Here is a 27,160-nt window from a genome sequence, read left to right on the forward strand (position 1 = left end):
TAATGCTTTATAGAAGTATGCTTATAACTGTAAATATGACATAACTGGAATATGGTTTATGCTAGATAGGCCATGTAACGTATCTCTGCAAAGGTTATAATCTACTGGATATAGTAATCATATTTGCATTCATGTATCATTTTTATATTCGAAATTATGAATATTGGCTATGTACTTGTTTGAATTTAAATAGCCTCAGTGAAGCATTTGGTCAGCTTCTTGAGAAAAGACTGTTCTCAGTAACTGCCCAATCAAGAAACGCTTAAGCTAACAATGAAATTTTAGTATCAGAGGGGTAGCCGTGTTAGTCTGGATCTGTAAAAGCAGCAAAAAGTCCTCTGGCACCTTATAGACAAACAGACGTTTTGGAGCATGAGCTTTCGTGGGTGAATACCCACTTCGTCGGATGCATGTGACGAAGTGGGTATTCACCCACGAAAACTCATGCTCCAAAACATCTGTTAGTCTATAAAGTACCACAGGACTCTTTGCTGCTTTTAATGAAATTTTAGAGATGTCAATCCACATCTGAGCTTTCCTGGGAATGTGGCATCTGCCTGCAAGGAAGTGACTCATGCATGGACATGTGACTTGCTCATGTGACTCCAAAACTTCATCTTGGAGCTGGATTCTGCAGAGGAGAAAGGAAGGGGTTCCCACCCACAAATGAACGTCTTTTTAAGCCCCTGGGAGACCCCTCCATTTTATCTTCAGCTGGCACAAAAGATAGCCTCTCCACCCCAAGGAAATGACTGAAAGAAACTGGAACAAAGGACAGTAACTACATGTGTGTGAGTGATTGATGGACCCAGATTAGGAGGAAGTCTAGTCTGTAACAGAGGCTTATTGGAACATCTCTGAGGGTGAGATTTACCTGCATTTAGTTTTTACTGTATTAGGCTTAGACTTGCATGTTTTGTTTTATTTTGTATGACAAATTACTTTGCTCTCTCTGTTATTGCTTTGAACCACTGGAATAGATGACCTGTCAAGGTCCCCTCCAGTCCTACAATTCTATGATCTCACAAAGAGCCCTACACTGGGAGGAGGGGGAATGCCAGCCTGAGCAGTGGGCAGGGCGAGGGACACGCACCTGCCTATACTTGACATTCAGCAGCACTGTACCCCGCACCACATACACACATATAGTGCCCACTACACACCAAACACACACACAGTGCCCACTACACTATGGCACTGCTGCACACCAGAGCTGAGTCAATGTAATGGCTTTATTATAGACATTCCCGGAATGGATGGGGGAGTTTTCCAACTTCCTCTTAAAACTATTTTTCTCTCCTTTTCCAGTCACTTTTCTCCCTCCCTTGGTAAAGCTCTTTCCTTCTTCTGAGAGGTAAATATGTTCAGAAAAGTTGAAATTTCTCCTCTCAGGATAATTCCTACCTTCCCCTTCCATGAATGGCTCCCTGTCATTTCAATTAAAGGCTGAAGTGCTCTGAAACTGACTTGTTTGCTCATGTCTTGGTGATACCTCTTTGTTTTCCCTCCCTTCACTTATCATGAGTTGAGGACGGTAGCAGTACCTGCTCAGAACCCTAAAATCAGCCTTAAAGTTCAATCTTTCCCTCTTTTTTAACCATGCCAATGTTACCCTTAACACCTCTGGAGCTGCCTCCTGGGATAACTTTGAGATTTGATTCCTAGAACATCTTTGCTCCCAGCACAAGAGGTGTGCACAGCACATGCAATTATTGTTGTGACCGTGTCTTTCCTTGTTGAAATGGAACACAGAAGTCCAGAGCATCAGTTCATCTGGATCGCTGTCTCTCCCGTGAGGTCTTTTTAATATGATACAAAACTGAGGTGAATGTATTCCACTTTATTTGTTGGTCACCTCTCCAAATGTCTCTTTGAGTAATTTCCCAGCGTTGGGACACATAAGTATCTTGAAATGGATGAATTTCTTCTGGATTCATAATTTATTGTAAAAAACAATGTCATTGGGGTTGACCTGAAACTATTCACAAATGTGTTACAAAGTCTCCTAATAGCCTTGTCTCAAAACAATGTGTGTGGGGGAGGAGGATTTAGGTGCCGGTTGTGAAGCAGCCACCAGTAGGAGGTGGTGATGCTCCCTCTCTTTGTAATTTTTAGCTCAGTACTTAGGGTGTTCTCCTGTGAGGTGTGAGATCCAGGTTCAATTCCCCCTTCTGTCCAGTGCTGGGTAAAGATGTGCACTTGGGTTTCCTGTATTTACAGGGAGCAGCCACTGAGCGATGTGCTATTCCAGTCTGGGTTGCTCTCAGTCTCTCCTTTCAAAGTTGTTCTACGGTGGATGACTAATTATATAACCCTTGGAACAGAGACATGAAATTGAGCATGTGGGTGCTCCAAACCACTTGTCTATAGAGTCATTCTCTCTTTCTGGCCCTGTGATTCTTCCTGTGTTTTATCTACAATGCAACAACTTCAACAGGACAGACTGAGGGCAAATCTACACTACTGGTTAAATCGAGACTACTGCGATAGATGAAATGGTGTTGATTGGGCAGGTCTGGGGAAGACATGCTAAGTTGATGGGTGGGTACTCCACCTCCCTCAGACGCTATGTTCCATCATGGATCTTTCTCAGGGCTGGGCTACACTAACACTGTCGACTGATGTATGTTACACTACTTCAGTTATGTAACTCTCCTGGTGACATAGCACGGTGTGGCACCGCTGTAAGTCAGACTAACTTGGTCAACTTGAAGTAGCGTAACTGAGATCAATTTACAATGGTAGCATAGACCAGGCCTGAGAACGATGCAGGACAGAACAGAGCCCAGTCACCAGGGTACTGCCTGGCAAAGTGGGAGACCCACTTTCAAATAGCTTCTCCCTCATCAGACAGAGGGGGGGGGGATTGACCTGGATCTCCCACCTGGATCTCCCACCTGGATCACTTGTTTAAAGTCTACAAGAGAAGCAGCACCATTACTGTCTCTTCCATTCCCATCCATTTTTGTCAGTGTCTTTGCTTTTACATTAAAAAGTACCCAGGAAGGAAAAGAAATGTTCCATTTCTGGTCATGCTAAATATTTCCTTCGATCCCACAGGCAAATTTTGTCAATGTTTTCCAGTTTGCCAAACATTTAGGGAGTTTTCAGATTTGGTTCAGGTTGAACTGAATTTGTTTTTCAATTTTTATAACCACCCATGAACTAAAAAATCAGCTATTGGCCCAGCTCTATCCATTTCTCACTCACAGTAACCTGAGCTGTACAATTCCCAGAATTCCTATTCTTCAGAGTCAATAATACTTTCCAGCCAAATAAAGAGTAAGACCTCGTAGCTATAAACATCCAGTGTCTGATATAACTTTTTCTTTCTGTTTAATTTATATGGCAGACAAAACTCATCCTCTCCATATTATTTTGTATTCAGTTCAGTGCAGATTCTCACAAAGGATGCACAGACACCATGTTCTCTTTTGGAAATGTTACCCTTGTTCTTATGAGTTTTGTCGCTCCCTTAACTTAAAAGAAAGGCCATTGTGATGGAAATCACCTTTCTCCTCCACGTGCATGGATACAAACCAGGCGACAATCTCAACAACAACCCCAGAGTGGACAAAAAGGGCTGCAGGGGATCAGGAGGGTGTGCAAAAAGCCCTTTGGTTCAGCCAAAGAAATTACACACTTCATACTTGCAACTGCATAATGAAACCAAACCCACGACAAATCGGAGGGAGATAGATTTGATGCCCCCCTCTACTTTCCCAATACAAATAGATCTGTGTTTCTGAAGCACATCACAAATATTCACACATATGAAACAGGCGCTTCCTGGAATTTTCCTGGAATAATCCCTAATAAAGCCCTGATCTCAGTTGGGGCCTGCAGGCCTTGTTGGAATACAAACAAATTAATAATAATAACAATACAATAATGAGCAATACTACCATGGACTCTGCAAAATTACATTGCAATGGGCTGGAAATTGAATTCACCTGTTCCCACTCCCCATCACTAAACCAGTAAAGAGTTAAACAGATTCAGGAATTGGTTAGGAGTTTATTCATTGCTCTCCTCAGGGCGTCCTTCACCTCTGTGTTCCTCAGGCTGTAGATGAGGGGGTTCAACATGGGGATCACCAGCGTGTAAAAGACTGAGGCCACTTTGTCTGTGTCCATGGAATAGGTGGAGGGGGGACGTAAATACATGAAGAGTTGGGTGCCATAAAACAGAGTCACTGCGTTCAAGTGGAAAGAACAGGTGGAGAAGGCTTTGTGTCGGCCCTCAGTAGAGCGGATCTGCAGGATGGTGGAGATGATATAGACATAGGAGAGGAGGACAGTCACAAAACTGATTGCTATAATGCAGCACCCGAAAGCAAACATCACAATCTCGTTGTTGCGGGTGTCAGAACAGGAGAGTGGCAACAGTGGGGGGACGTCACAGAAGAAATGATTGATGATGTTGGAGCTGCAGAATGACAGCCGAAATATAAAACACTGAATCATTGAATCTACCAACCCCACAGCATATGCCCCAGTCACCAGCCGTTTACAAAGCTGCCTGGACATGGTGACCGTATAGAGCAGCGGGTTACAGATGGCCACATAACGGTCATACGCCATCACTGCCAGCAAGAGGCACTCAACATCTGAAAAAATGATAGAGAGACACATTTGCGCAGAGCAGGCAGTGTAAGAAATGCTTTTCCTTTCAGCTAAGAAATTCAGCAGCATCTTAGGGCAAACTAACGAGGAAAAGCAGAGGTCACAGAACGACAAATTACTGAGGAAAAAGTACATGGGGGTGTGGAGTCAGGATCAATTATGATTAACAAGATCATCCCCCCATTCCCCACCAGGGTGACACCATAAATCAGTAGGAACACCCCAAAGAGGGGGACCTGCAGCTCCGGACGATCTGTCAGTCCTGTGAGAATGAACTCAGTCACCTCCGAGTGATTTCCCTTTTCCATCTCCTCTGAACAGAGATCAGAAAGCTACAGAGATGAGGGCAGGTGGATGGTGTGAAAAACCTGTCCTTTCTCTGTAATGAAGTAGATGAAGATAAATGGAGATCAGTTTCTTAATGGACATCAGCATCCACTCAGGAAACGGCTTAGTCCATAGAGCCAGATGTTCACAGCTGGTCATTCCAGTTGTTCGATAACATACACACTACATAAATACAATGACACACAGGTTAATCATGCCCTACAGGAAAACACTCCCATGCACTAATCTGAGTGGCAAGCAGTGACCTGTGACTCTACTGTAAGAGAATCAGGGTGAAAATCATCTCAGTCTGAAGAGGTTATTCCTTAGCTAAAGAAGGGCTGAGAGTAAAGGAGTGTCAATCTTTCTACCCTCCTTGGGCAAAGGGAGATCTGTGGTTTGGCATGTCGGTTTGGGGTAAAGATGCTTATTCTGCTAATTAAACTCTTGGGCATTTAGCCTGTATGAAAACCCAGAGACACAATGGAAAGCACTGGCTTCGGTGACTATGTAATTGCCTATTTTTTCCAACCAAGGAGGTCGCTCCTTTAGCTGAAGAGGAAGGAGTTGAGACTCAGGCTTTCAGTGCTGGAGATCTTGAATTCAATACCTGCTGATCCCCATGGTGTCCGTGTGTGACTGTAATTCAGGACAATCGCACGTACCTGCTGAGAACAGAGAGAGAGATGCGTTGGTGTTTCCCCAGCGACAGAAACTGCCAGTTTGGAGCATTCAGGAAGTTTTATACTGAGATGTGTGATATGTGGGACATGATTCCTAAAGCAACTGGGAATACCTGAGCTCAGAGAGCCATAACACCTAATTAATGGTCTCAGTGAACCAGAGCCATCTTGGTGTAATTGGTGCCCTGGGGATTAATTTGACCTACTCTTTCTTACAGTGTTATAAAATGATGCAATTTCTACCAGAGTTACAGTGTACGAGGATAGGGGTATATTTCATCCTGCTGTTTTCAGTGCAAGCCGGGTACTGCATAGAGCTGATCAACAAAGGGGGGTTGTTTGTGGAGACTGAAATCTTTTTGCTCGGAAATACCACAGGGGTGCATGAGATACCACACAGCACCAATCTCTTCTATGGGCCAGGCTCCCACGCTGGATCACATCCCCCATGATGCATGATGGTCTCTCCTCTTGCTGAACTTCCCCGGAACATCATCAGAGTTCCGCAGCCACAGTTTAGGGATGAGGGGAGTTTGGTATTTTGATGGGAAGCTTATAAAGTCTATTCTTGGTATAATCCTTGAGGAGAGGATTTTGGCACAAGAATGTACAGCAAAGTCTTCCGTTCATGAACACCAGTAGAAACAGCCAACAGCCAGAAATCTCTGTATTCAGAAACTCCCAAGTCTGTCACTCCAGGTCAGTGCCCAGGAAACACTATGCCCCTACTTCTTCTAGAGTCATGCATATAACTCCTCCTCCTGGCTTCTCTGCCTCCTGTGACCTGGAGGTGCCTGGGGGCAGTCCTCAGTGAAAATGCCAAAGTCAGGATGCTGACAGATTTTATTTACACCAATCTCCCTGAGGCCACAGTTGATCAGGCTGGGCCAAAGCAGGATTTTTTAGAGGAGGAGATGACGAGGCACACCCAGGGTCTAAATTTTAAATCTTTATTGATAAAATAATAAAACAACAGCAGAGAAGTGCTGGGAACGCCTTTCACGTTACTCAGGGAAGAAAGAAAATCGTCAATGCCCCAAGCCTAACCCACTTTCATACTTCACATGCAGAACCCAGACTGGCCAGAGTCTGGGTGTAAAGTGAGAAGGGTGGGGAAAGGTGAACCGTAGTGCTGTCCTGGGCCCAGGCCATTCAAAATCCACTGGACTCTCCAAATTGCTTCAGCTTTCAGAAGGGTTTTAAGTTCTGGCTCCTCAGGGTGGGGGTGGGGTGCTCTGTTCTGGAACTTCTGCTCCTGGTGCCCTTTCTGTCAGATTATACTGGTCTTCCATGGTTTATTTTAAGCTTTCCCCAAACAACCAGTTTCAGGGCTGTAAAACAGTTCTTTGTTTGTTCCTGGCTGACCTTTGCCATTTTCCCCCGGCCTGCATTTTGTTTAACAATTTTACTGCTGGTTGGGGGATTAAACTTCCCTTCTGTCTTGGCAGATAGCAGCCGTCTCAGTTAAGATAACTTTTATTTATAAACTAAGCTTCCTAGCTGTGTTAAATTGTTCCTGTTCTTTGCTCCACCCCCGCCCCGCCAGCCTTTTGTACCTGCAAAAAAACTTTCCTCCCCTCCACACACACTGCCTCCCAAACAGGGTTTGCAATGCTAGCAACAGCATTAGCAATACACAATGCTAATCTGCCTTCCCAAAGGGACTCCTAAGAAAGGGCCTTGGGTGTAACAGGAGCAGGCTGCAAAGAAGATATTCCCCAAACTGGTGGTTACAAAACTGAAGATCTGCAGATGCGTATTTACAAAATATACCAAGCATACCCAGCTTCCTCCACAAAGTTCTTTTGGTAATTTTATTTATTCCGTAATTTATAGTCCAATGAAACAGAGTTTGCAGTAAAATTGCAAATCAATGGGTGAGAGGGAAGAGTTAAAGACAGAACCGATGGACTTCAATTTCCAACAAAGGCAGTTGGGCTGGACATTGGAAAAAACATCCCAGCAGTGAGTGGCTAAACACTGGTCTTTTAGGAAGGTTGTGGAATCTCTGCACTGGAATTTTGGAAACCAGACTAGACAAACACCTGTGGGGATGATCTAGTTAATGTTGAGTCCTGCCATAGGTGCAGGGGACTGGAATAGATGACCTCTTGAGGCCCTCTAGTCCTATGATCTCACAAGAGGCACTGCTGGGAACACCAGCCTGAGGACTGGGCAGGCAAGGGACACACCTCCCTATACTTCCCGTTCAGCTCCTGTATCACCCCATCACACACATAGTGCCCACATTTGCAAACACCACACACACACACACACATTTGAGTACCCTACACACAATACACAGTGCCACTGCACCCAAGTACACACACACACACAGAGTCCCCACTACACACACACAGCTGGACACTGAAGCAGGTCAGAATGCAGAATCATCTCTCAGGGAAGCTGGGACAGCTGGAATATTTCAAGTAGCCTGAACAAAAAGAACCGAGAAGGAGTTCTCTTGCTGCCTTGGCAGGCAGATGGGGACTAGATTACCCAACTGGGCTTTTCTATCGGTAGCTTCTCTTACGTCTGCTTTATGGCTTAAAAATTAGATCAACCGAGCTCTGTGGCACAGGACTGAGGAAACTTTTCCGCACCATGTTTGAGGCAGTTAAGCTTGTACTGACCCTCAGTGTAATTCTTCCATTGACCTAGCTAATGCCTCTCGAAGATGTGGATTAATTTCCTCAATGGAAAAACCCATTCCGGCAATGTGAAAAGCATCTACACTATGGCACTGCTGCATGCCATGGCTGAGTCAATGTAATGGCTTCAGCTTAGACATTCCCTGAATCAATGGGAGAGTTTTCTCCTTCCTATTAAAAGCTATTTTCTCTCCTTTTCCAGTCACTCTTCTCCCTCCCTTGGTAAAGCTCTTTCCTTCTTTTGAAAGGTAAATAGGTTCAGAAAATTTGAAATTTCTCCTCTCAGGATAATTCCTTCCTTCCCCTCCATGAACAGCTCATTGTCATTTCAATTAAAGGCTGAAGTGCTCTGAAACTGACTTGTTTGCCCATGACTTAGTGGCACCTCTTTGTTTTCCTCCCTTCACTTACAGTGAGTTGAGAAGGACAGAAGCAGTACCTGCTCAGAACCTAAAATCAGACTTAGAGTCGAATCTTTCCCTGTTTACTAACCACACCAACGTTACCCTTAATACCTCTGGAGCTGCTTCCTTGGGTGGCAGAGGTTACATTTAGCTTTGATGAGTTTGAGATTTACTCTGCAGAGGATCTTTGCTCCCAGGACATTGGGTGAGCACAGCACATGCAATTAATGTTGTAGCTGTGTCTCTCCTTGTGGAAATGGAACACAGAGGGACAGAGAATCAGCTGGCCTGGATAGCTGTCTCTCACGTGAGGTGATTTTAATATGATACAAACCTGAGGTGAATTTTTTCCACTTTATTTTTTGGTCAACTAACCGAATGTCTCGTTAAGTAATTTCCCAGAGTTGTGACAAAAAGGTGTCTAGAAATTGGTGAATTTCTTGGGACTAATAATTTATTGTCAAAAATAATATCGTTTGGATTGACCTAAAACTATTCTTAAATGTGTTACAAATACTCCTAATAGCTTTGTCCCAAAACAATGCGTGGAGTGGGAGGATTCAGGTGCCAGTCCTTCCCTTTGTAATTTTAGCCCAATAGTTGGGGTGCTCACCTGTGAGTGGGAGATCCAGGTTCAATTCCCCCTTCTCTCCAGCGCTGGGCAAAGCCACGTGTGACACTGCACTCAAATGCTTTATGAAAATATGCTTCAGAATATGACATAACTGGAATATGCTTTATGCTAGTGCCCCATGTAACATATTATTATAAAGATCATAATCTACCAAGTGTGTTCATCCCATTTGTTTACATGGATTATTTCTATGTCTGGAGTTAGGAGAATAAGATATAAACTTGTATCACTGATGTAGACATATTAAGTGAAGGCCATTAAGGGTGCTTCAGAATCACTGATCTGGGAATGGCTCTGTTTACCTGCAAGCTTTCCAGTGTGTGCGTGGGCCAACCCAGGAAGAATGGACACTGGGGTCTTACAGTGACATGTGACCATGTCACCAGACACTGAAATCCATCTTGAAGCTGGTACTTTTCCAGAGGGGTGCAATTCCAAACAGGTTTCCCACCTTGGGAAGTTCTATATCAAGTGGGGGACGGCAAACAATGAGTTTTTTCCGCTGGCTTAAGAGACAGCCTCCCCTCCTCACAAAGGATGGGTGAGCACAGGCTGGACCCAGGTCAGAAAAGGCCTCTGACCTGAGAAAGATTTTACCTGAAGTAACAACTTGGGTGAGAAGTTAACATCTGTAACTGATTTCTGAGTGTATTAAGCTTAGCCTTCTGTGTTTTGTTTTGTTTCACTTTGTAACTTACTCTGTTCTGTCTGTTATTACTAAAAACCATTTAAATCCTACTTTTCCTACTTAATAAAGTCACTTTTATTTATTTATAAACTCAGTGTAAGTAATTGTTACCCGGGGGGCAAACAGCTGTGCATAACTCTGTTGCAGGGTTATAGAGAGCAAGCATTTATCATGTTACACTGTATAAGCTTTATACAGAGTAAAACAGATTTATTTGGCGTTTGGATCCCATTGGGAGCTGGCTGTCTGTGTGCTGGAGACAGGTAACCTGCTGAGCTCATTTCAGTCTAGATCTGCAGCTTTCAGGCCATGGCCCAGGCCCTGGGTCAGTGTTGCAGCAGGGTACCATGTCTGGCTCAACAAGGCAGGGTTCTGGAGGCCCAGGCCGGCAGGGAAAACGGACTCAGACGTAATTTCAGCAGAAAGATAACAGTCCCAATGAGGCTCACGGTGACTGAATCCGGCACACTATGCAGTTGGATTTCCTGCATTTCCTGTGATGCTTCCTGTTTTGTTCAGTGATCTCAGTTGGGCCCTGCAGATCTTGTTGGAATACAAGCAATTTAATAATAATAACAATAGAATAATGAACAATACTACCACGGGCTCTCTGAAATTACATTGCAATTGGATGGGAATTGAATTCACCTATTTCCATTCCACATCACTAAACCAGTACAGAGTTAAACAGATTCAGGAATTGGTTAGGAGTTTATTCATTGCTCTCCTCAGGGCGACCTTCACCTCCATGTTCCTCAGGCTGTAGATGAGGGTTCAACATAGGGATCACCAGCGTGTAAAACACTGAGGCCACTTTACCTGTGTCCATGCAATAGCTGAAGGTAGGACATAAATACACGAACAAGAGGGTGCCATAAAACAGGACCACCACAGTCAAGTGGAAAGAGCAGGTGGAGAAGGCTTTGCGCCGGCCCTCGGCAGAGCGGATATGCAGGATGGTGGAGATGATATAGACATAGGAGAGGAGGACAGTGACAAAGATGATCACTGTAATGCAGCAAGTGAAAGTAAACATCAGAATCTCATTGATGCGGGTCTCAGAACAGGAGAGCGCCAACAATGGGGATGTCTAGAAGAAATGATTGATGATGTTGGAGCTGCAGAATGACAGCTGAAATGTAAAACACATGCATATCATTGAATCCACAAACCCCACAGCATACACCCCAGCCACAATCCATTGACAACGCTGCCTGGTCATGGTGACTGTATAGAGCAGCGGGTTACAGATGGCAACATAACGGTCATACGCCATCACAGCCAGCAAGAAGCACTCAACATGTGTAAAAACAGAGAACCATTTGCACAGCGCAGGCAGTGTAAGAAATGCTTTTCCTCTCGGCTAAGAAATTCAGCAGCATCTTAGGGGAAATTATCGAGGATAAGCAGAGGTCACAGAAAGACAAATTACTGAGGAAAAAGTACATGGGGGTGTGGAGTCGGGGATCAATCATGATTGACAAGATCATCCCCCCGTTCCACCAGGGTGATACCATAAATCATTAGGAACACCACAAACAGGGAATCTGCAGCTCCGGACGATCTGTCAGTCCTGAGAGAATGAACTCAGTCACCTCCGAGTGATTTCCCTTTTCCATCTCCTCTGAACAGAGATCAGGCAGCTACAGAGATGTGGGCAGGTGGATGGTGCGGGAAACGTGTCCCTTCTCTGTAATGAAGTAAGTGAAGATAAATGGAGATCAGTTTTTTAATGGACATCAGTACCCGCTCAGGGAAGGGCTTAGTCCACAGAGCCAGATGTTCACAGCTGGTCATTCCAGGTGTTTGATAAGATGCACACACTGTGCAAATACAATGACTCGGAGGTTAATCATGCCCCACACACAGTCGTGTTCACTAATCCAAACAGAAAACAGTGACTTGTGACTCTGCTGTGAGACAGTTTGAAGAGATTATTCCTTAGCAAAAGAAGGGGTGAGAGTAGAGGACTTTCAATCTTTACATCCTCTTTTGGTAAGGAGCTCTGTGGCTTGGCATGTCAGGTTGGGGTAAAGTTGCTTACTGTGCTAATTAAGCTTTTGGGCCTTTACTTTAGCCTGTATGAAAATCCAGAGATACAATGGAAAGCACTGGCTTTGGTGACTATGTAATTGCCTATTTTTTCAAACCAAGGATGTCACTCCTTTAGGTGAAGGGTAGGGGTTGGGACTGAGGCTGTTAGTGCTAGAGGTCTTGAATTCAATACCTGCTGATCCGCATGGTGTCGCGTGTGTGTGATCTGTGATGATCTGCCAAAATATTAACAACCGGTTCCCTTCTCCTCACCCCACGAGGGTCATGCCCCCAGGGACTGCTGCCCCATCCAACCCCCATGTTCCTTGGCAGCCCCAGGACCCCTGACCTATCCACCCCCTTCCCTGTCCCTGACTGCCCCTGCCACCCCATCCAACCCCTTCTCTCATTCCTGATGGCACCCCGGGACCCCTACCCCATCCAACCACCCCTTCTCTCTGTCCCCTGACTGTTCCTGGAATCCTACCCCTAACTCCCCACCGCCCCATCCAACCCCTGCTCCTTCCTGACTGCCCCCTCGGGACCCTTGACCCGTTCAATCCCCCTGTTCCCTGCCCTCTGACTGCCCCGACACTAATCCACCGCCCCAACTCCCCTGCCCTCTATCCTACACGCCCTCCCTGCTCCCTTACCGTGCTGCCTGGAGGTGGGGGCCCAGCTGGGCTGGGATTTGGGCTGGGACTGGAGCCACCTGGCTGAGGTCGGGGTCGGACCCGAGGACTGGGCAGGAGCCGCGCCGCCCGGCCGAGGTTGGGGCCAGACCCGGGGGCCGGGCAGGAGCCGTGCCGCACTGCCCAGCGAGGTTGCGGCTGGACCCGGGGCAGGAGCCGCTGCTCAGCCCCCGGGTCCGGCCGTGACCTCGCCGGGCGGCGCAGTGCTCGAGCCCTCCTCCTCTGGCCCATGCCCCCCAGCCCCAGCTCAAGCTCACCTGGTGAAAGCCACTGCTTCCTTCTCAGCCCTCCCAGGCTTCCCACGCAAACAGCTGATTCGCAGGAAGCTGGGAAGGGGGAGGAGAAGCCGGAGAAGCTTCAGAAGAGGAGGCAGAGGCGGAGTGAGGTGAGCTGGGGCCGGGGGAAGGCTAGGGAGCTGCTAGAGCTTTTGTTAAATTTAAAAGCCCCTTTGGAACTAGTTGTCCCTCGAGGGAAAACCAGTTCTAAACGGGCTTCTAAATTTAACAGCCGGTTCTCGCAAACCAGTGGGAACCGGCTGCAGCTCACCACTGTGTGTGACTGTAATTCAGGACAATAGCACATACCTGCTGAGAAGAGAGAGAGAGAGAGAGAGGTGGTGGCATTTCCCCATCAATAGAATCTGCCAGTTTGGAGAATGCGGGAAATTTTATACTGAGATGTGTGATCTATGGGACATGATTCCAGAAGCAACCGGGAATACCTGAGCTCAGAGAGACAAAGCACCTAATTAATGGGTTCAGTGAACCAAAGCCACCTTGGTGTAATTGGTGCCCTGGGGATTAATTTGACCAACGCTTTCTTACTGTGTTATTAAATGATGCAATTTCTACCAGAGTTACAGAGTATGAAGTTGGGGTACATTTCATCCCACTGTTGTCAGTGCAAGCCAGGTACTGCATAGAGCTGATCCACAAAGGGTTTTTTTTTTGTTTGTTTGTTTTTTGTGGAGACCAAAATCTTTTTGCTAAAAACTTAATATTTCAACTGGAAATACCATGGGGGTGCCTCAGATACCACACACCACCAAGAGGAGCTCAGGAGGAGACCACAGCATGCTATGGACTTCTACAGTTCACAAAACTATCCCTCTTGCATGCATATTATCAATAAACTTTGTTTTATTGTTTTATCTAATCCAGTGTGCTTAAATAGAAGTGTCTGAGGAACTACGTTGCATGCATATTAATGCCTCTAAAGAAATAATGGACAATGTAACGTATTGTCCAGGAGAGGACTGGGCAGCACAGGACGTACATTTTGGGAGGGAAATCAAAGACTGGGGTGTGTGTTAGGGTCACCCTGCAGTATAACCAAGGGTGGTGAGAGTCTGAGTGTAACTCAACTATTCCTGGCCAGGCTGCAGTTACACACACATTCTCAGGGTGTGATTTGCCTGCTAGACAGTTGTTTGTGAGTGGCCCAGGTGGAAGCCACTTCAGGAAGGCTTTGCAAGGTTGCAGGCAGGTGTGACACAGGTGCTGATTAGTCTGGGTTGGACCCTGGTATGTCACAGCCACCAACCTAGAAACTATCCCAGTAACACCAAAGGTGTGGTGCTGACTGACAGTAGTGTTCGATTGACATGAAAGGGTGAGGTCACCACAGGGATGGGCCCATGCACTGATCCATGGCTGCAGATGAACAAGGACATCGATGTCATCACCTCCCCATCTCCATGGGAGGCCCAGTGATGACACTTCTCTTTCTCACTATGTTAGCAGAAATTATCCCCCATGGGTGTGCAGGCTTGGCTGGTATTATCAGTGCTCCGGGGCATGTCGGTGCCCTCTTCTCCTAAGTGGTGCCAACCTGTGAGGCATTGCAGGGTTGATTGTATTAGGAGGAAAAATTGAAGATCCAAGTCAGCTCTATTCTTTGGTATAATCCTTGGTGGATGGGTGTTAAAGAATGTACACAAAGTCCCGCTTCCCTGAACATCAGTAGAAACAACCAGCAGCCAGCAATCTCTGTATTCAGAAACTCCCAAGTCTGACACTCCACGTCTGTGCCCAGGAAACACTATGCCCCTACTTCCTCTAGGAGTCATGCTCACAAATCCTCCTTCTGGCTTCTCTGCCTCCTGTGACCCGGAGGTGCCTCGGGCAGTCCTCACTGAAAATGCCAATGTCGTGGCAGGCTGAAAGAAGGAGGATATTCCCCAAACTGATGGTTAACACTGAAGATCTCTGGAGATGCTGCTACAAAGTATCGCCGAGCATGCTAGCTCCCTCTTGATTCTTTTCTTAATTTTATTTATTTCCTATAACTTATAGTCCATGAAACAGAGTGTGACATTGCACCCCATAATGCTTTATAGAAATATGCTCATGGCTTTAAATATGACATAACTGGAATATGATTTATGTTAGATAGGCCATGTAACATATCTTTGCAAAGGTTATTATCTACTGCAGGGGTCGGCAACCTTTCAGAAGTGCTGTGCCGAGTCATCATTTATTCACTCTGATTTAAGGTTCTGCGTGCCAGTAATACATTTTTAGAAGTTCTTTTTCTATAAGTCTGTAATATATATGTACAGTATATAAGGTTAAAAGTTTAAGAAGCTTCATTTAAAATTAAATTAAAATGCATAAGAGCCCCTGGACAGGTGGCCAGGAACCGGGCAGTATGCGTGCCACTGAAAATCAGCTCAGGTGCCGCCTTTGGCACACGTGCCATAGGTTGCCAACCCCTGATCTACTAGATACGTTCATCCTATTTGTATGCATGTATAATTTTTTTATTCCAAGTTATGAATATTGGCTGTCTACTTGTTTGAATTTAAGTAGCCTAAGTGAAGCAGATGGTCAGCTTCTTGAGAAAAAACTTTTCTCAGTAACCGCCCAATCAAGAAACACTTAAGCTAACAATGAACTTAGAGATACGCCAAACCACATCTGAGCTTTCCTGGGAATGTGGCGTTGGCCTGTAAGGAACTGATTCATGCATGGACATGTGGCATGCCCATGTGACTCCAAACCTCCATCTTGGAGCTGGATTCTGCAGAGGAGATGGGAAGGGGTTTCCACCCACAAGAGAGAGACTATATAAGGCCCTGGGGAAACCCCTCCATTTTGTCTTCAGCTGTCACAAAAGATAGCCCCTCCACCCCAAGGAGATGCCTGAAAGAAACTGGAGCAAAGGACAGTAATTACAGGTGTGTGAGTGATTGATGGATCCAGATTAGGATTAAGTCTAGTCTGGGAAATAGTCTTACTGGAACATCTCTGAGGTGATATTTACCTGCATTTAGTTTTACTGTATTAGGCTTAGACTTGCGTGTTCCATTTTATTTTGTTTGGTAATTCACTTTGTTCTGTCTCTTATTACTTGGCACTGCTTAAATCCTACTTTCTGTATTTAATAAAATCACTTTTTACTTATTAATTAACCCAGAGTATGTTTTAATACCTGGGAGGAGAGCAAACAGCTGTGCATCTCTCTCTATCAGTGTTACAGAGGGCGAACAATTTATGAGTTTACCCTGTATAAGCTTTATACAGGGCAAAACAGATTTAACTGGGGTTTGGACCCCATTGGGAGCTAGGTGTCTGAGTGCTGGAGACAGGAGCCCTTCTTAAGCTGTTTTCAGTTAAGCCTGCAGCTTGTGCGGGACGTGGGTGAGACTTGGATCTGTGTTTGCAGCAGGCAAGCGTGTCTGTCTCAAACAAGGCAGGGTACTGAAGTCCCAAGCTGGCAGGAAAACAGGCTCAGAGGTAGTCTCAGGGCATCGGGTGGCAGCCCCAAGGGGGTTTCTGTGACCCAACCCATCACAGTGGTGAAGTCGAGCAGGATCTGTGCACAGCTGATTGCTCTGAGACACTAGTAGTGATGTTAAGTGAGGTTTGGGTGTGGTGGGTGGAGAACAGACAAAGTGGTTACTGGTTTGTTATTTTCTGATTGCTTACTTCAGAGAAGGGAAAAAGGGACAGAAAAATAAGCAAGAATGAAGTTCAGAGGAAGCTGGAACTGCACAAGTTGCAGACTGCGCAGAAAGGCTGAACACTGGAAGCTGGGAAAGTCTCTGTTAGCTAAGAAGCCCCTGAGCTGAGTGCATTTCAGTTAGAGTGGACTGCAGAGGGGTGTGGCCCAGCACAAGGAAGCAGGAAAATGACTATCAGTGAGGCAGCTGCTAAACTAGAGCTGGCCAGACTGGAAGCAGAAGAGAAAGCAAAGGATCGGGAGTTTCAACTGAGCTCAAAGAAGCAAGGCAACTGCGGACAGAAGGGCTATGGAAGCAGAGGCCGCCAGGGAGGAAGATTTTCACAAAAGGGCTATGAAAGCAGAGGCAGCCATGGATAAATTGGCCCTGGAGTTAAGAGACAGAGAAATACAGGCCCAGATTGAGGTCCTGAAGCATGAACTGGTTGTTATGGAGTGGAAGAGACAAAACTCTCCAGCAGCTGGCCCCACTCCCCAAAAATACACAAATTGGAATGACTAGGTCCACAGTAGGATGAGTGACATTGCCCAATATTTCATCACCTTTGAGAAACTGTGCACCTTCCATGCAATTCCTGACAATCCAAGAATGACCACACTGGTAGCAAAATTGTCTGGAAGAGCTCTGGACATAGTAAATAAGATACCTATTAATGATGCTTGAAACTATGGTAAATTTAAAGAACTGGTTTTGAAACAGTTTCAGATTACACCAGAAACCTACAGGGTTCAATCCAGGAGTCTTAAGAGGATCTGGATTGAGTAATGTGGCTTATATAAATGAAATGAGAGATGTGTTAGATAAGTGGGTGAGGGGAAAAGGCATTACAAGGTTGGAAGAAATGTGTGATTTGGTGACTCAGAAACGATTCCTGAATATGTGCCATGATGATGTAAAACAGTATTTGTGGGACAAAAAGGTGGATGCAGTGGATGGATTGGCTGAGTTTGAAAACTCCTTTGAGCCATCACAAGCTGCTGCAGTTAAACATAAACTGCTGGCAGAGGGTACAGGGCTGGGGAAAGCAGAATCACCGTTTTACCCCTGGGAAAAGGAGGCTGGAGTTCACCTCCCCATTCCCCTGCTACTCAACCCAAATCTCCTGTACAAGCAGAGGAGTCAGAGGTCCTATCATTGTAAGTCCACTGGACGCAGAGGAATAAATGTCCCTTGCTGAGTGGGAACAGGCAGTGGGTAACTCATGAAGGACTTGTAAAGGTTGCTTCTACACAAGCAAGCAGTGAGCATATGCGTGCTGTTAAAGTGAATGGAAAGTACTTCTAAGAACGAGGGACACGGGTGCAGAGATTTCTGTGGTCAGGAGGACCTGACCCATGAGGCAGGATTTGTTGCCAGGAAAATGGCAGAATTAGAACTGGTGGGAGGTTACAAGTCCTTGCACCTTTAGCTAAGGTACACATGGAAAGTGGTGATTTGCAAGCGGAGCAGACTTTTCCAACAGTGGCAAACAATTTTGCACCGTTTCTACTGGGAATGATTTCTTTGATGTGGCAGAATCTGTCCCAGGGTTGACTTCCAGGAAGATTCAGGTCATCAGGGGACAGGGCCTGCCCTGGGGTGCACAGAAACATGTACCCCAAAGGTGGAAGTTGGGGTTCTGGTACCGCTGTGGTGGGAACAGATCCCAGGGACTCTGTAGCTGGAAGCAAGCCCAACCTGAGGGAAAGAGGGGGATTTTGCTTGCCTGTGAAGGGTCTGTCATAGCTGGTAACTGTGAACCCACAACTGGAGCAAGGTCACCTTCCCTTTTGGGGACGCAGGAGTGTCTGACTCAGAGGAGCCCAGAGAGGCTGCTGTGTGGAAGGGAAAACTAAGGCACACCGGGTGGGAAATTTTCACACTCTGTACAAGGCAGTTAGCTTGTACTGACCCTCAGTGTAATTCTTCCATTGACCTAGCTACTGCCTGTCAGAGACATGAATTAACTACATCAAAGGAAAAACCCTTCCATCAATGTGGAAAGCATCTCCACTATGGGGCTGCTGCACACCATAGCTTCTTTTGATAGGTAAATATGTTCAGGAAAGTTGAAATTTCTCCTCTCAGGATAATTTCTTCTTTCCCCTCCCATGAAAGGCTCACTGTCATTTCATTTATAGGCCAAAATGCTCTGAAACTGACTTGTTTGCCCATGACTTGGTGGTACCTCTTTGTTTTCCACCCTTCACTTACAATGCACTGAGAAGGAGGGAAGCAGTACCTGCTCAGAACCCAAAAATCTGACTTAGAGTCGAATCTTGCCCTGTTTGCTAACCACACCAACGTTACCCTTAATATCTCTGGAGCTGCTTGCTTGAGTCGCAGAGGTTAAATTTGGCTTTGATGACTTTGAGATTTGCTCTCTGCAGCATCTTTGCCCCCAGCACAACAGGTGTGCACAGCACATGCAATTAATGTTGTTGCCCTGTCTTTCCTTGTGGAAATGGAACACAGAGGGCCAGAGCATCATCTAGTCTGGATCACTGGCTCTCCCGTGAGGTCCTTTTAATATGATACAAAACTGAGGTGAATCTATTCCACTTTATTTGTTGGTCACCTCTCCAAATGTCTCTTTAAGTAATTTCCCAGAGTTGGGACACAAAGGTGTTTAGAAATGGGTGAATTTCGTCTGGACAAATAATTTATTGTCAAAACCAATACCGTTTGGATTGACCGGAAACTATTCACAAATGCATTATAAATACTCCTAATTGGTTTGTCCCAAAACAATGTGAGTGTGCCGGGGGAGGATTTAGGTGCCGGTCACAACACAGCCACTGTAGGAGGCAGTCGTGGTCCTTCCCGTTGTAATTTTTAACCCAATAGTTGGGGTGTTAACCTGTGAGGTGGGAGATCCGGGTTCAGTTCCCCCTTCTCTCTAGTCCTGGGGAAAGCCACGTGTGACACTGCACTCCATATGCTTTATGAAAATATGCTTCTGACTACGACATAACTGGAATATGCTTTATGCTAAGTGCCCCATGTAACATATCATCAGAAAGGTTGTAATCTAGTAAGTGAGTTTATCCTATTTGTTTACATGGATTATTTCCATGTCTGCAGTTAGGAGAATAAGATATAAACGTGTATCACTGATGTAGACATATTAAGTGAAGGCCATTAAGGGTGCTTCAGAATCAATGAACTGTGAATGGCTCTGTTTACCTGCAAGCCTTCCTGTGTTCCTGTGGGCCAACCCAGGAAGATTGTGACTAGATGGATCACAGAAACCCCCTTGGGGCTGTCAACTGATGTGCCAAAACTGCTTCTGCCCCTGATTTCCCTGCCAATTTGGGACTCCAGAACCCTGCCTGGATCTGCCAGACACACTTGCCTGCTACAAACACAGACCCAGGTCTCAACCACATCCCACAAACTGCAGGCTTAACTGAAAGCAGCTGAAGAAGTTTTCCTGTCTCTAACACTCAGATGCCCAACTCCTAATGGGATCCAATCAGCAAATAAATCCATTTTACCCTGTATAAAGCTTATTCAGGGTAAACTATTGAATTGGTCACCCTCTATAACACTTATAGATAGATTTACACAGCTGTTTGCCCCCGCCCTCCAGGTATTAATACATACTCTGGGTTAAATAATAAGTAAAAGTGATTTTATGAAATTCAGAAAGTAGGATTTAAGTGGTTCCAAGGAGTAACAGTGAGATCAAAGTGAATTACCAAGCAAAATAAAATAGGAAACGTAAATCTATTCCTAATACAGTAAGAAAACTGATACAGATAAAACCTCCTCCTCAGAGGAGTTCAATAAACTTCCTTTTACAGATTAGTCTCCTTCTAGGTCTGGGTCCAGCAATCACTCACACCCCTGTGGTTACTGTCATTTGTTCCAGTTTCTTTAAGGTATCCTTAGGGGTGGAGCCAGCTGAAGACAAAATGGAGGAGTCTCCCAGGGGTTAAATTGACTTTCTCTTGTAGGTGGACACCCCTCCCTCCCCCTGCATAGAATCCCAGCTCCAAGATGGAGTTCTGGAGTCACAGGGGCAAGGCACATGTCCATACATGACTGAGTTCCTCACCAGCCAAGCTACATTCCTGGGAAAGCTCAGATATGGATTGACGTCTCCAAGTTTATTGTTGGCTTAAGTGGTTCTTGACTGGCACCTAGTGAGAATAGTCTTTTCCCAGGAAGTTAACCAACTGCTTCACTGAGGGTATTTAAAATTAAGCAAGTACCTCGCCAATATTCATAACTCTGAATACAAAAATTATACATGCATACAAATAGGAGGAATGTATTTAGCAGATCATAACCTTTGCAGCGATATGTTACATGCCATATGTAGCATAAAACATATTCCAGTCATGTCATATCTACATTCATAAGTATATTTCCATAAAGAATTATGGGGTGCAATGTCACACTCGGGTCTTACAGTGACATGTGACCCTGTCACCTGATACTGAAATCCATCTTGAAGCTGGTACTTTTCTAGAGGGGGTTGGAATTCCAAACAAAGGGATGTTCTATATGAAGTAGGAAGGCAAATTATGAGTGTCTTCAGCTGGCTTAAGAGAAGACCTCCCACCCCAAAAGATACGTGCAAGCACCTGGAAACAAAGGACTGTAGCCACAGGGGTCAGGAAAACAGGCTGGACCTAGGTCAGAAAGGCATCTGCCCTGAGAAGGATTTTACCTGAAATAACAACTGGAGTGAGAAGTTAACATTTGTAACTGATTTCTAAGTGTATAAAGCTTAGCCTTGCGTGTTTTGCTTATTTTGCTTTGTGACTTACTTTGTTCTGTCTGTTACTATTTAAAACCAGTCAAATCCTACTTCTTATACTTAATAAAATCATTTTTGTTTATTTATAAACAGTGTAAGTAATTTTTACCTGTGTGGGAGGGGCAAACAGCTGAGAGTAAAATGGATTTATTTGGGGTTTAGATCCCATTGGGAGTTGGGTGTCTGCGTGATGGAGACGTGCATCCTGCTGAGCTGGTCTCAGTCTAGATCTCCAGTGTTGGGGATGCGGCCCAGACCCTGGGTCTGTGTTGCAGCAGGGTAGCGTGTCTGACTCAACAAGACAGGATTCAGAGGACTAAGATGGCAGGGAAAATAGGAGCAGAGGAAATTTAAGAACATCAGGTGACAGTCCCAGTGGGGGTCTCTGAGACCGAACCCGTCACACTATGCACTTGGGTTTCCTGCATTTCCAGAAAGCATCCCAGCCCCTGAGGGATGTGCTATTCCAGTCTGAGTTGATCTCAGTTTCTCCTTTCAAACTTAGATAGATAGATAGATAGATAGATAGATAGATAGATAGATAGATAGATAGATAGATAGATAATCATTGGAACAGAGACATGAAGTTGAGTATCTCACCCTGTAAGTGAAAGCCCCTATCCCCCAGCCTATAGAATAATTCTCCTTTTCTGCCCATGTGATTCTTCCTCTGTTTTGACCACTGATCTGAGTTGGGGCCTGCAGACCTTGTTGCACTACAAACAAATGAAAAATAATAACAATAGAATAATGAACAATACTCCTATGGGCTCTACGAAATTACATTGCAATTGGTTGGGAATTGAATTCACCTGTTTCTACTCCACATCAGTAAACCAGTAAAGAGTTAGAGAGTTTCAAGAATCTGTTAGGAGTTTATTCATTGCTCTCCTCAGGGCGTCCTTCACCTCTGTGTTCCTCAGGCTGTAGATGAAGGGGTTCAGCATGGGGATCACCACCGTGTAAAACAGCGAGACCACTTTGTCTGTGTCCATGGAATAGCTGGAGGTGGGACGTAAATACACGAAGAGGAGGGTGCCAAAAAGCAGGACCACAGCAGTCAAGTGGAAAGAGCAGGTGGAGAAGGCTTTGTGCCGGCCCTCGGCAGAGCGGATCTGCAGGATGGTGGAGATGATATAGACATAGGAGAGGAGGACAGGCACAAAGCAGATCACCTGAATGCAGCATGTGAAAGCAAACATCACAATCTCATTGATGCGGGTGTCAGAACAGGAGGCGCCAGCAGTGGGGGGATATCACAGAAGAAATGCCTGATGATGTTGGAGCTGCAGAATGACAGCCGAAATGTAAGGCACGTGTGTATCAGTGAATCCACCATGCCCACAGCGTATGCCCCAACCACCAACTCTTTACAAAGCTGCCAGGACATGGTGACCGTATAGAGCAGCGGGTTACAGATGGCCACATAACGGTCATACGCCATCACAGCCAGCAAGAGGCACACAACGTCTGCAAAAATGATAAGGAGATACAGTTGCACAGCGCAGGCAGTGTAAGAAATGCTTTTCCTCTCGCCTAAGAAATTCAGCAGCATCTTAGGGCAAATTAATGAGGAAAAGCAGAGGTCACAGAAAGACAAATTACTGAGGAAAAAGTACATGGGGGTGTGGAGACGGGGATCAATCGTGATTAACAAGATCATCCCCCCATTCCCCAGGTGATACCATAAATCAGTAGGAACACCCCAAGAGGGGAACCTGCAGCTCCTGACGATCTGTCAGTCCTGAGAGAATGAACTCAGTCACCTCCGAGTGATTTCCCTTTTCCATCTCCTCTGAACACAGATCAGGCAGCTACAGAGATCTGGACAGGTGGATGGTTCGGAAAACCTTTCCCTTCTCTGTAATGAAGTAAATGCAGATAAATGGAGATCAGTTTCTAAATGGACATCAGTATCTGCTCAGGGAAGGGCTTAGTCCACAGAGCCAGATGTTCACAGCTGGTCATTCAAGTTGTTCGATAACGTACACACTGCATAAATACAGTGACACACAGGTTAATCATGCCCCAAATACGAACACTCCTGTTCACTAATCCAAGCAGCAAACAGTGATTTTTGACTCTGCTGTAAAAGAATCAGGGGGAGATTAATTCAGTGTGAGGAGATTATTTGTAAGCTCAAAAAAGAGAGACCGTAAAGAAGTGTCAATGTTTCTACTATCTTTGGGCAAGGAGCTCTGTGGCTTGGCATGTTGGTTTGGGCTAAAGTTGCTTAATGTGCTAATTAATTTTTTTGGCATTTACTTTAGCCCGTATGAAAACCCAGAGATACACTGGAAAGCACTGGCTTCAGTGACTATGTAATTGCCTATATTTTCCAACCATGGAAGTCGCTCCTTTAGCTGAAGGGATAGTACCTGGGACTGAGGCTTTCAGTGCTGGAGGTCTTGAATTCAGTACCTGCTGATCCCCATGGTGTCCATGTGTGTGTGTGTGACTGTAATTCAGGACAATCGCGTACCTGCTGAGAAGAGAGAGAGAGATGTGTTGGCGTTTCCCCATCGATAGAAACTGCCAGTTTGGAGCATTCGGGATGTTTTATACTGAGATGTGTGATCTGTGAAACATGATTCCTGAAGCAACCGGGAATACCTGAGCTCAGAGAGACACCACACCTAATTAATGTGTTCAGTGAACCAAAGCCACCTTGGTGTAATTGGTGCCCTGGGGATTAATTTGACCTACTCTTTCTTACTGTGTTTTTAAATGATGCAATTTCTACCAGAGTTACAGAGTATGAGGTTAGGGGTATATTTCATCGTGTTGTTTTTAGTGCAAGTTGGGTACTGTGTACAGCTGATCCACAGAGGGTTATTTTTTTGTGGCGTCCGAAACCTTTTGCTAAAAACGTAATATTTCGATTCGGAAATACCACAGGGTGCCTCAGATACCACACACCACCAATCTCTTCCATGAGCTAGGCTCCTCGGCTGGATTACATCCCCCATGATGCATTTTGGTCTCTCCTTTTGCTGAACCGCCCTGGAACTTCTCCAGAGTCCCACAGCCATGATTTAGGGAGGAAGAGAGTTTGGTATTTTTTTATTGGAAATCTTATAATTTCCAGGAAAAAGAGAATTTCATGGGGAAAAAATAGTTGAATGGAAAATCCAATTTCCCACCAAAAATCTTCTCAAGAAAAATTTTCAACCAGCCTTAGCAATAAATTTGGAATCATAGGAACAGAAAGCTAGATACTGGAGAAACGTACTAATTGTTTGCAGCTGTAACTGATGTCTTCTCAGTCATTCCTGGTTTCAGAATCACCTCATTGTCCAGCACCAGTAGATGGAATGTAAAACCTGTAAGATATGTAAGAGTACTCCAGATAATCTAGCTATTTATAGCATGCCAATCACCATGGTATCCTATGTCCTTCCCTTGCTAGATTACTCCCCCAAATCGGAAAGATAGATGCACTTATTTTTGCCTGATGGAGACCACACGGTGACCAGAGGATCTCAGGAGGAGACCACAGCATGCTACGGACTTCTGCAGTTAAGAAACGATCCCTCTTGCAGGCATATTATCCACACATAGAGCTCATCTTTAGGATGGTCAGTAAATCTATGAGTCAACTAGAAATACTCATACTCTCAACGCAATTATTAATATATTTTTATAATGTATGTGAAGTTATAAGATGGCACTGTATCGTGTTATTAACACATGTTTCAAACCAAGGCTGGCAAACTAGTCTGTTTTAAACAAAGAAATGTGTGCTCTGCTTAATTTTGTATCTAAACAATAACCATAGTCATTAAGCAGGAAGGGAAACATACGTACCCTAAAAGGTGAGGAAAAGCAGCAGGGAACATCCTTCTACACAGAGTTTTTGTCTTCCAGTAACCAGATGGAAATGTTTCTCAAGGGGGGATAGGACTCTAAAAAGAGGGTATAGACATCCCAAGGCACCTCGCTCTCTCTCTCTCTCTTCCCCTCCTTGATTCACTGCATCTGAAGGGATAAAGGAAGCAGACATTGGACTGGTGGAAGGGTCATTACTTATGAAATTTGGTCAATAAGACTGTTGAAAGCACATGGTGAGGAAACTTTTGCTTTGAAATTCACATCATTTGCTAACTAAGGAACAAGTTGAATTCTAGCTTTATTTTTCTTGTAACTATCTCTGACTTCTATGCCTCCTTATTTGTACTCACTTAAAATTATCTTTGTAGTCAATAAACTTTGTTTTATTATTGTATCTAATCCAGTGTGTTTAAATAAAAGTGTCTGAGAAACTAAGTTGCATACATATTAGTGCTATTAAAGAAATAATGGACAATGTAACTTGTATGGTCCAGGGTAGGACTGGGCAGCACAGGATGTAAAATTTTGAGAGGGAAATCGAAGACTGTGGAGCGTGTTAGGGTCACCCTGCAGTATAACCAACGGTGGTGAGAGCCTGAGTGTAACCCAACTGTCATAAACAGATAGTTAAGGGTTAAGGTCTCTTTTACCTGTAAAGGGTTAACATGCAGTACCTGATGACCACCTGACCAGAGGACCAATCAGAGACAAGATAATTTCAAATCTCTGTGGAGGGAAGCCTTTGTCTGTGTTCTTTGTTAGAGTTCTCTTTTTGGATCTAAGAGAGGCCAGTCATGTCTCCAAGTTCTCCTGGAATAGTTTCTACTATTCAATAGTGAGTATTAATTAGAAAGGCGGATTAGTCTTATAATTTGATTTATACATTTGCAATTGTGTGTTGCTGAAGGAATTTCTTTAATTCTGTACTATTATTGCTTTTACTGAAAAAGAAAGGAGGGGGGATTCTCTCCAGAGATTGGTAAGTTTAGACCTGTATATTGTTCCGTCTTGGTTACAGAGATAGTGACTTTCTTTTTTAATTCTTTAATAAATTATTTTCTATTAAGGACTTGGTTGGTCTTTCCTTGGGTGGATTCTCAGGAAAGGAGAGGAGGAGGTATCCCTCTGTAGTTGGATCAGTATCTCTCCTAGGAAAAGGGAGGGGGGGCGAAAGAAGGGGGGAATGGTTTATTTCTCCTGGGTGTAAGAATTCCATGGATTTGGGGTTCTTGGGATCCCCAAGGATTTTGGGGAAGGACTGTGTCCCAATCCACGTACCTGATTGAGTGGTGGCAGCTTTACCAGATCTAAACTAGGATTTTAGTTTAGAAGAAGGATTCATACAGGTCCCCATATTGGAACCCAACATCTCTAAGTGGGGGTGAGACCTATGACACCAACTATTCCTGGCCAGGCTGCAGTTACACACACATGCTCAGGATGTGATTTGTTGGTGAGTGGCCCAGTTGGAAGCCACTTCAGTAAGGCATTGCAAGGTTGCAGGTGACAATGCTGTTGCTTAGTCTGGGTTGGACCCTGGTATGTTACAGCTCCCTCCCGATTCTTTTGTTAATTTTATTTATTTCCCATAACTTATAGTCCTTGAAACCAAGTTTAGGAGTATGTAGACAGGCCGACTCACCCCTGCGGTGCCTCTTGGTGGTCATCTTCGGGAATTAGCTCAATTTCCAGCCCGGAGCACCCTCTGCAGGCCAGTGATCCGCCTGTCCTCTGGCCCTGAGTCCCTCCCTGGACCCTGCTGCCTCTGTTAACTGGGTCTCCCCCTCCCAGGGAAACCCCACCCACCTATCCCCACTTTGCCTCAGTATTGGCTACTGCCCATTCTTCATCTAGCCCCCGTTCACTGGGGCAGATTGTAG

At 45.0% G+C, this 27,160-nt stretch overlaps 1 protein-coding gene and 1 pseudogene across 1 annotated transcript; both read right to left on the minus strand.

Moving 5' to 3' along the window:
* Positions 1-3,998: 3,998 nt before the first annotated feature.
* On the minus strand, positions 3,999-4,933 carry LOC120403450 (olfactory receptor 1019-like). Its single transcript, XM_039534519.1, is given in 2 exon segments — positions 3,999-4,774; positions 4,777-4,933. Coding segments are annotated over 2 exon segments (933 nt in total).
* Positions 4,934-22,306: 17,373 nt separating this feature from the next.
* Positions 22,307-26,947, minus strand: LOC120404098 (annotated as a pseudogene).
* Between the last annotated feature and the right edge of the window lie 213 nt (positions 26,948-27,160).

This window comes from Mauremys reevesii, linkage group 4 (genome assembly GCF_016161935.1).
Source record: "Mauremys reevesii isolate NIE-2019 linkage group 4, ASM1616193v1, whole genome shotgun sequence".
Lineage (NCBI taxonomy): Eukaryota > Metazoa > Chordata > Testudines > Geoemydidae > Mauremys > Mauremys reevesii.